Consider the following 13,332-nt stretch of genomic DNA (forward strand, 5'->3'; position numbering starts at 1 on the left):
TCGCATCAGCGCCGGGGCGGGGCCGTCGCGTGGTTTATCGCCTCCGAAGAGTTTCCGGCCTTTAAAGGCACTTTGCCTTTCCCTTTAAGATGCACCGCCCCTTCTCAGTTTCTCCCAAGATGGCGGACCTACTGGGCTCCATCCTGAGCTCCATGGAGAAGCCGCCCAGCCTCGGTGACCAGGAGACTCGGCGCAAGGCCCGAGGTGAGGATCCCAAATTCACAACCGCCTTTCTTCGCTTGGTTCTTGGGACCGCACTTTTCCTTCTGGAAGATGCCGCCTCCACAACCTTGAAAGACCCCTCACAGGCCCTTTCGGAGCCCCCCAAAGTCCTTAAAAGGGCTGCAGGCCCGCCCCCTGCCCTTAACGGACGATAATTGGCTACCTGAGGCCTAGCTCCACCCCCTCCTGTTCCCGACCCTGGTTTCCGCAGTCCTTGTTTTCGACTAGCCGACGGACCCGTCGGTCCACTGTGGTGTGCTCTGATTGGCAGGATGCCTCCAATTCCACCCATCCCCGTCGTGTCCTCGCATTAAAACAGGGCGTATACGACTGCATCTCGGCTCCTCCCCGCTCCCCGCCAGCGTTTATGCGTCTGTATTCCGATTGGACTCAGGACACCCTTATCTACAATCTGTTCACCTCTATTGGCTATCTCAATTTAAGCCTCTACCTATTAAGTTTTGTTCGACCTTCTGACCCGCCCCACTCTCAGCACCGCCTATTGGTTGCTGGGTCCTGGTGGTCCTTTCGGTGCCTTTCTACCCCTCCTACTTGATTTAACCCCGCCCCTCCTGTCTCCCACTAATAACATTTCTCCCATCTGTAGTCTTAAATTCTCGAGCTGTCTTGGCGGATCGTGATGCTGATTGGAGGGATGAAAATATCCCGGCCCCGTCCGATTGGTCATAGTCTCCCGCCTGTGTCCTCCGAGTACCTTCCTTGCTGGCGGGCTCTGGAGTTCTTCGGCCAGTCTAGGGTGCTGCCCAACAGGCGGTGGAGGCCTCCCGGGGATTGCTCGCTACGGCAAGTGCATGAAGCCGGCGAAAATGACTGCCCTGGGGAGGACCGCAGCTCACAATCCTGCGGGTTTTGACCCTGGACGAGCCCATCCCGGGCTTAGTATCTAAATATTAATCATTGCTTAATATCAAGATATCATCCATTATTCACTAAACACCTGCTGTGTGCCAGGGGCCTGGATACCTTCAAGGAGCCCATAGCGCGGGCTGATCGCACATTGATGAAATGATCACACTGGCGTTTAATAACCACCTTGATAAGTGCTCTGAAAGAGAAATGATTGCTGTGTGAGTGTGTACCAAGGGTATTGACCTACTCTTCAGTGATCCAAATGAGCCGAGAACAGATAATTTGAGTTAGAGGGGACTGTAGAAAGGAGGGAGCATAACGGGAATGGAAAATTGGAATTATTGAATGCTCACCACGACTGTCTAGGTGGGGGATTACTAGCCTCACTTGACAGACTGGGAAGCTGAAGTTCAGAGTCAAGTTACTTGCCTGAGGTTACGCGGTTAGTAAGTGGCAGAGTTTCAAATCTAGGTGTGACTTTTAAGCCTATGTTCTTAACCATTCTCCTGCCATGTCCCTAGATGGAGAGAGAGGACTCAAACTAGCTAGAGAACCAGGTGGTGGCCCAAGGTATGCAGTGAGGGTCAGGCAGATGAGCGCTCATTCTGCTGACTGTTGAAGAACTCCTAGGCTGTCTGGATGAGAAACAAACATAAAAAAAAGTTGCATTATATTGGTTTTCAGCACAGGCTATAACTGGTGTCATGGAACCCAGAGGGAGAAGTAATTCTAACTCATGGTAAATCTCAAAACTTTCCTAGATAAGGGAAAGTGTTCCAGGCAGAAGGAACACCCTGTGCAAAGACATGGAGTGATTAGGACATAGGAAGAGATTCAGTGCAGCTGGGGGGATTCAGAGCCGGTGGAAGTGGATCTTAAAGCTTTAAAGGACTAGAAATGGCAGAAGACAAAGGTGGAGGTTATTCCAGGCTGAGGAGCAGGAGTAGTAAGGGTACATGCTTCAATGTACTGTCACATCCTGAGGGAAGATAGGCAGGAGTGGAGGGCCCAGGTAGAAATTACACCATGCTCCAAGAGGCATCATATGGTGGGTGTGAAGGCAGGATTGAAGGAAGGGGAGGAGGGTTAAGTAAGACCCCGGGGTGGGGAGTTCCTTTGCCACTAACCTCACGCACCTGCATTCCCAAAGAACTATGTCCAACTAACCATTCAGCCCCATTCATCTGGTAGAAGTGGTAAGTGGAAAATATAAGTTAAATAACCTCCTCCTTGTTATGTAGACAATGAGATGGTACCTGTTGGAGGCCAAGGGCTTAGTTATTCTCCTCACCTCTCCAGATGCCTTCTAATTCTTTGTGTGTGGTGGGTGTTAAATAAGTATTTAATTGGTTTCTCTAGTAGGGTTAAAAAATGGGGTCAAGCATGATTCTACTCGTCATAACCATTGTATCTTTTTTTTTAACTTTTTTTATTGTATAATATAACATATATACAAAGCAAAGAAAGAAAAAAGCAATAATTTACAAAGCCCACGTCAACAAGTAGTTACAGAACAGATCCCAGAATTTGTTATGTGCTACTATTCCATCATCTCAGATTTTTTCCTTCTAGCTGCTCCAAAACACTGGAGGCTAGAAGGAATGTTACTATAGTAATTCAGCAGCCATAGTCATTTGTTAAATCCCATTTTCTCTGTTATAATTCCTCCTTCTCCTTTAATCCTTCTTCCAATCTATAGCAATCTTTAGGCAATGCCTGTTACAACTTTTTAACATTGAGAAGGGGTGTCCACACTCAAGGATGGGGGATGTGATTAACTGATAATCCTGAGAGCCTGGCCCCTCTGAGTTTTAGGATTTGTCTGACCTAAAAACCCTTCAGGAATTATAGGTTCCAGAAAGGCAAACCTAGTACATGAAACTTTTACAGAGTCTTAGTTGGAGCCCTAGATGTTCTTAAAAGTCAGCAGGAGTGATATTGATTTGGGGGTTTAGCAATCCATGGCAATTAGCACTAATTAACTGCAGCTGGCAGAATAGCCCCTTGACTCCATTTGATGACTCTTGGCCACTGATTCCTTATTTTACTACATTCTTTTCCCCCTTTTGGTCAGGAAGATGTCAGTTCCAAGATGTCAGGGCCATACTCATCCCGGAAGTCACACCCCATATTGTCATGGAGACTTTCACCCCTGAATGGCATGTACCACATAGGGAGGAGGAGCAGAGGGGAATGATCTTACTTGCACATTTGGGCTTAGAGAGAGGCCACATCTGATCAAAAAAGAGACTTCCTGGAAACAACTCTTAGGTCTTGTTATGGGTAGTCTTAGCTTCTCCCCTACAGAAAAAAAGTTTCATAAGGGTAAGTCTCAAAATCCAGAGCTTGGCCTCTACTCTTGGGACTCCCCAATGATTGAGAGAGTACCTAGGGTTTCCCAGATGGAAGTTAATAGTTTCATATATATATATATGCGCACACATATATTTTCCCCTTCAGATCTTGAAGGGACTCTACTAATACTTTTTAATTATCAGTCCACCATAGTCTGAGATATATCCTGTAATTATATTAAGCTATAGAGAATTATAAGGCTTTGTTCCCATTCTGGATTCCAGGAGTTGGACCACCATTGTATCTTAATTACCTTTGCATACCAGGGCCTATCATTAGGTCAGGTAGGTAGTACACATTAATAGATGCTTGATGAATAAAGAGTATTCCAGCTTGATACCTTCCAATGGACATGGAACCTTTGAAACTTTACAAATGCTTCCCATCCACGCTTCCAGCCCTGGCCTCATACAGCTATTTCTCATCCCCAGAGCAGGCTGCCCGCCTGAAGAAACTACAGGAACAAGAGAAACAGCAGAAGGTGGAGTTTCGTAAAAGGGTGAGAACAACTGGAGACATCAAAGCAGCCCTGAGGAAGGACTTCCTAAAAGTTAGAATTGGAAGGTTGTGAACTCAAGCGTCTTGAAAATGTCTCCAGAGATGTGAAGCCAGAAAGCGAGTGGCATGGAGAACAGGGAAGGAGTGGGGAAGTCTAGATGGCATGTTGGCACAATTGGGGGGAGAGGGGTGTTTGGTGGGTCCATTATCTCATATCTTCTTCCTTTTTCCTTCTCCCAAGATGGAGAAAGAGGTGTCAGATTTCATTCAAGACAGTGGGCAGATCAAGAAAAAGTTTCAGCCGATGAGCAAAATAGAGAGGAGCATACTGTGAGTGTCTCTGGGCTGGGGAAGGCAGGTTGCTAGGGTGGTATGAAAGAGCCAGCTGGGGAATCCTTAGAAAAGGCCATTAGATCTCCTTCTGGTTGAATGGACTCTTTCCCATCTGCCTTCCCTTCCCAGACATGATGTGGTGGAAGTGGCTGGCCTGACATCTTTCTCCTTCGGGGAGGACGATGAATGTCGCTATGTCATGATCTTCAAAAAGGTGAAAGACTTGAGTTCTCACTCTCCCTTCTCCCCTTTTCAGCCTGAACCCCTTTGATGGAGAGGAATGAGATGAAACATTTATATGGGTCCCTGACCCTATCTTTCCCTCATCCCCAGGAGTTTGCACCATCAGATGAAGAGCTGGACTCCTACCGTCGTGGAGAGGAATGGGACCCCCAGAAGGCTGAGGAAAAACGGAAGCTAAGGGTGAGCTATGCCCTGCAGTCCCTGAGCCATGCAGCCCACCATTTGCAATGTTGGTCCAGGCCACTGAGCACCAAAACGCCACCTCTGCTCCCTAGGAGCTGGCCCAGCAGCAGGAGGAGGAGGAAGCCCAGCAGGGACCCGTGGTGGTGAGCCCTGCCAGCGACTACAAGGATAAGTACAGCCACCTCATCGGCAAGGGGGCAGCCAAGGATGCAGCCCACATGCTACAGGCCAACAAGACCTATGGCTGTGGTAAGGCCACAGTGGGAGCTGGAGGAGGGCTGGGAGCAGGAACATAGGATATAGTGGGGAGGGAAGGAGAGGCCCAGGCCTCCTAGGTCCTCTCAAGCCTCCCATTTGTCCCCAGTGCCCGTGGCCAACAAGAGGGACACACGCTCCATTGAAGAGGCCATGAACGAGATCCGGGCCAAGAAGCGTCTGCGGCAGAGCGGGGAAGAGATGCCACCTACCTCCTAGGCACCCAAGCTCCCTCTGGCCCCTGGGGCAGGGCAGGAAGCAGGGAGGGACAAGGCTGCTGCTATTAGAACCCATCCTGAAGCCCACTTCTGAACCATCTCCCACTAGCTGTCACTCATGCTGGGGGAAGCAGGTTCTTGATTTGTCACTGTTGGAGCTTGGATATGTATGTGATGTGTATGTGCATGTATGAAAGAGAGTGTGAATGTACAAGCGGGTATTTAATCTGTATTCTTCCCTATTCTTCTTGGCATTTTCTTCCCCATAGGCCTGGGGTTACTTCACATTCAATAAACACTGTTTGACCCGATGCATTGATTGGTTTGTGCAGAGAAAGTTGGGTCCTATAAGCACTGGCAGAGAGGAAGGGGAATCATTTTAGGTCAAACAATATGAAATTGCTGTGTAGGTACAGATGACCAAATATTGGCACTGCAAAGGGAAGTATAAGATAAAAAATTTTAAGAGCACAAATACTGGAGCCCAGAGGCCTGGTTTTGAATCCTGGCTTGACCACTTACTATTTCTTTTACCCCAGGGGAGGTGAATTATTTAACCCTTTTGTGTCTCGGCTTCTTCACCCTTAAATGGGGATAATAAAAGTGGATAATAAAAGCGCCTATATGATAGATCTGCTTAAAGATTACACTGTTTACATGGGCCATAAACATCAAGCAGATAGAACAGTTCCATGTCCTCCTAGGCTCCGCCACAAAAGGTGGTGGTTGTTCTCATTAGTCCTTTCCTCCTCATACAGCTCACTCAAGCTGTGATCTTTACTCCTCTACCCTGCATTCAATGGACATTTACTTCAACTGATAGGAAGACCTGATCTAGACTTGCCTACCTCCTGAGGGGGTCCTCATCTCTGCTCTGCCTCTCCTGGAGCTGGCTTCTTGTTCTGTCAGTACCTCTTCAGCTTCATTACACATATGGCACCTGCTTCTGCCGACCTCTCGTTATGTGAACCTCTCTGTTCTAGATCAAGCACAGCTTCCTCTCTGAGTCCCTCACTTCCTCCTTGTTCTAGTAGGTTACATGTCTGTTCTCTACCTGCCCTTCCTGCCCCCACCTCTCTACCTCCTGTCTTATCCAGCCTATAGACCAGAATCTCTTCCTCCCACAGAGGAGGACACCACTGTCTTGATTGGCACAAGTGTTTATTTCAGGGGGAAGAGCTTGAAGGCCCGGGTCTGTCCAGTGGGGGTCTGGGACCTCCGGCTTCTTATTTGGCCTTTGGGTTACGGAACTTGCGTCCAGCAAAGACAGCTTTGTCCCCGAGAGCCTCTTCAATCCTAGAAGGCAAATTCAGGGCTGCTGGCTCCTAACCCAACAGCCTCAGCTCCCCAGTTCCCAGGCCCACCGCACCCACAGTACCTCATGAGCTGGTTGTATTTGGCCAGACGTTCTGAGCGGCAGGGGGCACCAGTCTTAATCTGAGGAGTAGAGAGGAATTCAGAGGATTGGGTGAAGTTGGAGAGGGTTGGGCTGGGCCCAAGGGAGCAGCCTGTAGTGACATTTAACTCAGAGGTGGGAGGCCAGGGTCCCCAGAAAACCTGGTCAGACATTCAGCAGAGGAGAGCTATAAGTACCTGCCCTGTGCAGAGCCCCACCACGAGATCAGCGATGAATGTGTCCTCAGTCTCCCCAGAGCGGTGGCTCACCATCACCCCCCAGCCATTAGACTGAGCCAGTTTGCAGCTGGAGAGAAAGGGAACTTGATAAGCCTGATGGGACTTCCTCTGTGGGAAGCCAGAGGCTGGGGGCCCCCTTTCCCTTCTAATCTCTTCTGGGTACTGCTGCCCCACAGGGAAGTGGTCACTTTGCAGGGAGGGCAGTGACTATAGTTCTTTGGGAAGTAGGAGGGAAGGGGGAAATTCCTGTCTTGAATCTGAGCTCCTGAGATTCTGGTGGTAAGAATGGCAGAATCTGAGAGGAATGGCACTGAGGATGGGGAAGGGGAACATGGCAGGGTCACAATGGCAAAGTTCCCAGGTCAGACAAAGGGTGTAGTCAAAACCCTGTGGTCTGGAGGGTATGGATAGTCAGGTCGTGGAGGAAAGGTAGGAACAGAGAGAGGCTTTGATGGGCCCCGGGCCAGGAGGGACTCACGCCTGGATGGATTCAGTCACTGAGCCAATCTGGTTGACCTTCAACAACAGACAGTTGCAGGCCTTTTTCTCAACGGCCTGGGCAATTCTCTTGGGGTTGGTGACTGTGAGGTCATCCCCCACGATCTGAATGCCAACCCCCGCAAGGAATGAGGTCCAGGTAGCCCAGTCATCCTGGTCAAAGGGGTCTTCAATGGAGACCACTGTGGGAGTTGAATGCAGAGTCAGGGGTTAGAGGTCAGAAGGGGCCTCGTGGAGGAGTGATGGGGCAGAGTTTGGACATGCACTGTGATGGGGCTAAGGGTTGCAAGGAACTGAGTAGGTGGTAATGGAGACCACTGAAATCACTGTGTTAGTTGCCAGAGACTCTAGAAGGTACAGTGGAATGCATGGGAGTCTCACCAGGATAGTTCTTGATGAAACTCTTGTACAGCTCCCCCAGCTTATCTCCAGTGATGTGGCGTGCGGGGTCATCAGGAGATTTGAAGTCAAGATCATACTTCCCGTTGCGATAGAACTCAGAAGCTGCTACATCCATACCAATCACCACCTTGTCAGGGTAACCAGCTGCCTGGATGGCCGTCTTCAGCAGCTCTAGGGCTGGGGGAGGAAAAAGACAGGCCTCAGGCTCTAACCCTTCTCTGTGGGGGACCTATAGGTTCTGCCCCACAGAGTGTTCAGCACTGACCCTCATTGTTCTCCAGGATGTTGGGTGCAAAGCCGCCCTCATCGCCCACATTGGTGGCATCCTTCCCATATTTGGCCTTGATGACTCCTTTGAGGTGATGGTAGACCTCCGCACCAATGCGCATGGCTTCCTTGAAGGAGCTGGCGCCCACAGGCAGAATCATGAACTCCTGCATGGCCAGCTTGTTTCCAGCATGGGAGCCCCCATTGATCACATTGAAAGCCTAGGAAGGGGAGAGGGGGCTCAGACTTGGGCTGGAGGACCCCAGATGAGAGGGATCAAGAAGGAATGGGGTCTAGGTGGAATCCTGGCTTCTTTACTTACTAGGAGTCATTTTACTCATCAGAGGGTATGTCTCCATTTCTCTAAAATGGGGATAATACCTACTTCCCACAGGGACTTTTGCTGAAAATTAAGAAAAATTGGCCATAAAGCACTTTGCAGGTGCTTGGTATATGATAATAATGAAGACAACAGTAATAGCCAGCACTTACATGCCATGGCTATGTGCAGGTACTTTACATATGTTGTATTAGCTCACTTCACTCTCAAAACCCTGTTAACTAGGTACTATCATTCCCCAGTTTACAGATAAGGAAACTGAAGCATGGAAACGTTAAATAACTTGCCCAGGATAACAGAGCTAGTAAACAGACAGAGCCAGGATATGAACCTAGCAGTTAGTCTCCAGAATGGGTGGCTTTATACAACTGTTACTGCCTAACAAGTAACAATAAATGGTAACATTATTAAGATTAAATTCAAAAGGCTTCTATAAAGAGATGGAATTTGGTTTATTAGGGACCTAAGATATAAAGAAAGGCCAAGATCCTTGCCATGAAGCAGCTCTCAGTCTGATGTGGGGGGTGAGGCGCAGGGCTGGAGGTTGGAGCTCTTGAGCCTAGGGTTGGAATGTGAAGGAACTGGGTTAAGTTGCAAGGGAAGGAAGCATAGGGAGTCTTAAGGGTAGGTTTGGGCGGGGGAGGGGGAGCTGGACCACAGTATAAGAGGTTCGATTTCAGGAAACAGCTTCTCTGGAGCTGGGTCTGGAGGGCGGATTTTCCAGGGGCTGGCCCTGTGGGATCTGGCAGAGGTACAGCTGCACTTACTGGCACTGGGAGTACCAGGTCTGGGTTTCCGGCAAGATCTGCAATGTGTCGGTAGAGTGGGACCCCCTTCTCCGCTGCTCCTGCTTTACACACAGCCAAGGACACACCCAGGATGGCATTGGCTCCGAACTTGGCTGGAAAGGGCAAGAGGAGGTATGAGAGCTTCTCCCTCGGAGTTTGGGGTCATTTCTTAAACACCCTTTTTGGTGACTCTAGAATAATCCTGGCCCCAAATCACCGGCATTAAGTGCCTGTTAACAGATCTCTCCCATCGGCCTGAGGAGCTCTGGGAGACCCCACCCAGGGGAATGTAATATGCGGGCTTCAGGTCTGTGTCCACAGCCTGGGCCAGGCCTGGCAGAAGGCAGGCATCAGGAAATGCCTGTGGAGTGAATACAATAAATCCATCCAGCTATGGTGTGCCCCAAAATATGGGACACAAAACTAACCCTTACCAGGCCTCTGCCCCTGTGCTTTCTCTCCCATCCCTTCCCCCATCCCTAGCCCTTCACTCACACTTATTCTCGGTCCCATCCAGCTCAATCATAAATTTGTCAACTTTTTCTTGATCTACAACGCTTAGTTTCTGGAAGGGCAGATGTGAGGAGGAGAGAGTAGAAGTCAGATTTCTCTGGAGACAAAGCATGGAGGAGTGAAGAGTATTTGGGGGAGAGGGGGTAACTGGCACCTCTCAAGAACGGGCTGCCTTGGGTGAGCACAGCAGGAGTGTGGGGAGGAGGGTAGGGTGAGCAGGCTTCTGCACTTGCCTTTTCCAGCAGAGCAGGGCCTAGAGTCTTGTTGATATGTTCCACAGCCTTCAGGACCCCTGGAGAGGCCGGGAGAGGGGGTTCGTTCAGAATGGTTCTGCTCTCCCCAACAGTCTCAACGAGTAGGCCCCAGCTCAAGACCTTCAGGTTCCAGTCTTCTAACCCCTCTGTGCCCACCTGAAACCACCCACATGGGCTCCTCCTGCCCTGGCCTTTCCTTACCTTTCCCCAAGTAACGTGATTTGTCTCCATCTCTTAGTTCCAGGGCTTCATAGATACCTGTAGAAGCTCCGCTGGGCACAGCTGCTCGGAATCGGCCTGGGGTGCAAGGAATTGGAAAGTCACAGAGAGTCCCATCCAGGCACAAAGGACTGAGGTATTCCTCCTAAGCCCAGGGATAAGAGGATAGTGCAGAGAGAGACTTCTGCTTCTCCCAACTCAGGAGCCAGGTTGGAAGAGGAGTCAGAGAAAGGTCTGGGGAAGAGGACCCCAGAGGAAAGAAGGGATGTGGCACAGACCTAGGGGACAAAGGACAAATGGGTTTGGGGTCTTCTGAGGCAAACCAGTTAAACGGGCCTACATTACCCTTGGCCGTGTGCAGGTCCACCTCCACCGTGGGGTTGCCCCTGGAGTCCAGGATTTCCCGGGCAAAGATTTTCTGCATGGCCATGGCTGCAGAATAAGAGCTGAGTGTGGACAGCTGATCCCTTAAGGAACCAGAAATCCCTTGCCCTTTAAGAGTCTTCCCCACCCCAAGGAGGCAGGTGATGTAGCTAAAAATACCCCACAAAAGGTCACAGACCAAAGAGGCAGGCACAGCACCCCCTCCCCTCCACTCAGACTCTCTCCTATTCCAACCCTTCCATCCCAAGAATCCAGGGGCCTCTCCTTTATAACTCCTCATACTCCCATCCCCGAACTCCCATTTTCCCCAAACTGCCCGTATGCTTTCTCCTTCTAACTTCTGGTCAAACAATCTCCATGGCCTCTCCTTGCCCTCAAATCCTCTCTGGCTATTCTGGTTCTCATTTTTCTGCTCCCCAGTCGTCTCCAAATCCTCGGGGGAACCTTGATTCCTCATTTGACTTTAATTCTAACCACACTTCTGGATCCATCCCTGCCTGCCTCTCCTCACAGCCTCCCTTTCCCTGTATCCTTGGGTGCTCTCATTGTTTGCCCCATCCAATTTCTCCGGTCTGTATCAAGCAACCCCAGACCCAGGAGGAAAAAAAAGCTGAAATTCTGTCCATTTTCTCCAACTCAGCACCACCTTTACCCTTTACCATTTCCACCCCCTGGGGCTCACAGCTTCACCAGACCTGGGATGTCTTTGCTGGGGGTCACGGATGAGTTCCGAGTCTAGGTGGCAGCTGGGACAGTGTCAGCTCACCCCCTCTCAGGCTGGGCATTTATCCCCGAGCTGGTCGTCGGGCCAGCTCCGCCTCTCTCCATCCTCCCCCCTCCACACCTGGCTGGCAGCCAAGGACCCACTGCAGTCTGAAGCATGAAGTCTTTGGCCCTGGCCCCATCTCCCCCACCTTCCCACTTTCTCTCAGTTCTGAATAAAAAATCTCTCCTTTTAATTCTACTTCTTGGGAAGTTTAGGAGAGGGGCTTAAGGTCAGGGGTCTCTCTCTTTCCCAGGATTATATTCCCTTTTGCAAAGGTTAAAGAGGAACTAGTGCCCTTTAGGAAAGGCCAGGGGTAACCTGAGCCCTGCAGGGCTGGGGAGGGGGCCTGGAAGAGGGGCTGCAGGATTGACACCCACACATGCTCAGCTCACTTGGCAGGCGCCAGGCTGCCTCTGCCTTCAGTCGGGGGAGGGACAGTGGTTCTGGGCAAGCTCTGAGGTCTAACAGTGACTCCTCCCCCCACCTAGAAGGCGACCGGGTCTTACCCCTCAGGGTCTTCATACCGGTTACTCTCGGTTCTACCCTATCCTACCGTATCCCAGCGGCCAGGCGGGGGTGGGGGTGGGGTGCGGGTGGGGTCAGGGAAGAAAGCGGGGAGACGAATTTAGACGGGCTCTCAGAGCTGGCGCCACGCCCTGCGATAGAGCTGGCTCAGAACTTCTCTCTCTGCTTGGAGCCTGTCGGTCTGAAACCCCTTTCCTAACCGACTGCTTCGGGACGCGCGGCCCCAGTCCATCAATTGGATAGTTCTGAATCAAAAGTAAAACAAAACACAACAAACTGAATGAACCAGAGGAGGGGGGTGGCCCTTTGTGAGCGTCTGAACGCCGAAGGCCAGGCGGGTGGTCAGCCTGTAACTTTACTGAAAAGTGGGTGTCGGCACTTGGGAACTCTTCGCCTTGGAGGGTCTGGGGAGTGTGGGGTCTATGCCGAGTTCCGTCCGCAGCCCGGCCGGGAGAGGGAGGGCCGGCGGCGGTCACCGAGCACCTCGACTCCTCTTCCCGGGTTCGGAGGTTCTCCCGGCCGGAGGCGGGGCGGCCAGCGCCGGGTGACTCACTCCGGCAGCCCTCTCCCTAGCTTCTTCCCAAGCCCCCCACTCCCACCGCCCCATCAATGATCCTTCCCCCGCCCCTCCCCCTCATCTCCCGCAGCTCCCAAAGGGGAATTTTTCCACCCTGGAGCCGGGTGTGGGCAGGTCAGAGGTCAGGAGATGGCTGGCGGGCAGCGCCGCCACGTGCCCGCGTGCAGCCCCGCCCGAGCCGGCCGGTGACTCAGCCACCGCGGCTGTCGAGGAATACAGGCTCGGGGGCGATGGGGGTCTTTGGGGTTTGGGGTGGGACTCAGAAGAAGCTGCGTCCAACTCCGGAGAACGAGATGGAAACAGAGCCCCTTCCCGCCCAGGAGGCGCAGCAGGAGCCGGGCGTCCCTCCCCGGAGGGACCGGAAGCGGCCAAGCCCCATCGGCGGCGAGGTGGGTCGAATGGGGCCAGCTCGCCAAAACGGGCAACCAGGACCAGGCCCCCCGCCCGCTCTCCAGTTGGCGACGGGCCAAGTAATCGCGGACGAGTTCTTAGCATAAGTTTTATTGAAGAAATAAAAATAGAAGAAAAAGCCCAAACGGGCCTTAAGTAGAAGAAACAATCTCCTTCTTGAAAAAGTTGCTAATCTCCGGCATCTTTGTATTCTTCCGCCTTGAAAAGTAGTCCCGCCTATTTCGCCCTGCACTTAATGACCTCTAGCCGCGACGGGCCAAGGAGCATGACCGGTCACCCAAACTGTTGGCCGGGGAAGAGGGAGGACTGGGAAATGGGGTGAGGTGCTTGACTGGAGCTGATCCAGCGAAGAGATAATGCCCTGAAGGGGGCGGGTTCCAGGGAGCAGAACCTGTGCCACACGGGCAGATGCAGGAAACAGAAGTGGCCCCACTGGGTGACTTCAGCCCTGAGAGCGGCGGGAGCATTTTGTCTAACTCCCCTTCGCTCCCTTATTTCTTGAATAAATAAAATCAAGGGTGTCAAGGCGGCAACGCGCGCGCCCGCGCCCTCGCTCCCGCCCCCTCCACCAGGCGG

General features: G+C 51.6%; 2 protein-coding genes across 2 annotated transcripts; one reads left to right on the forward strand and one right to left on the reverse strand.

The window, feature by feature from the left end:
* The first annotated feature begins 13 nt into the window (after positions 1-13).
* SPAG7 (sperm associated antigen 7) lies at positions 14-5,488 on the forward strand. The gene is made up of 7 exons (XM_077165654.1): positions 14-204; positions 3,879-3,946; positions 4,187-4,275; positions 4,408-4,492; positions 4,612-4,701; positions 4,797-4,953; positions 5,069-5,488. Exons 1-7 carry the CDS (start codon positions 90-92, stop codon positions 5,176-5,178), a joined length of 714 nt encoding a protein of 237 aa, XP_077021769.1. The 5' UTR covers positions 14-89; the 3' UTR covers positions 5,179-5,488.
* An 833-nt stretch (positions 5,489-6,321) lies between these two features.
* Positions 6,322-11,303, reverse strand: ENO3 (enolase 3). The gene is made up of 12 exons (XM_077165653.1): positions 11,173-11,303; positions 10,439-10,525; positions 10,076-10,171; positions 9,854-9,912; positions 9,603-9,672; positions 9,087-9,220; positions 7,978-8,200; positions 7,692-7,889; positions 7,291-7,492; positions 6,771-6,879; positions 6,556-6,614; positions 6,322-6,473 (listed from the first exon to the last, which is right to left on the reverse strand). Exons 2-12 carry the CDS (start codon positions 10,521-10,523, stop codon positions 6,404-6,406), a joined length of 1,305 nt encoding a protein of 434 aa, XP_077021768.1. The 5' UTR covers positions 10,524-10,525; positions 11,173-11,303; the 3' UTR covers positions 6,322-6,403.
* Positions 11,304-13,332: the final 2,029 nt, after the last annotated feature.

Source organism: Tamandua tetradactyla, chromosome 6, assembly GCF_023851605.1.
Source record: "Tamandua tetradactyla isolate mTamTet1 chromosome 6, mTamTet1.pri, whole genome shotgun sequence".
In the NCBI taxonomy this organism is placed as follows: Eukaryota; Metazoa; Chordata; class Mammalia; order Pilosa; family Myrmecophagidae; genus Tamandua; species Tamandua tetradactyla.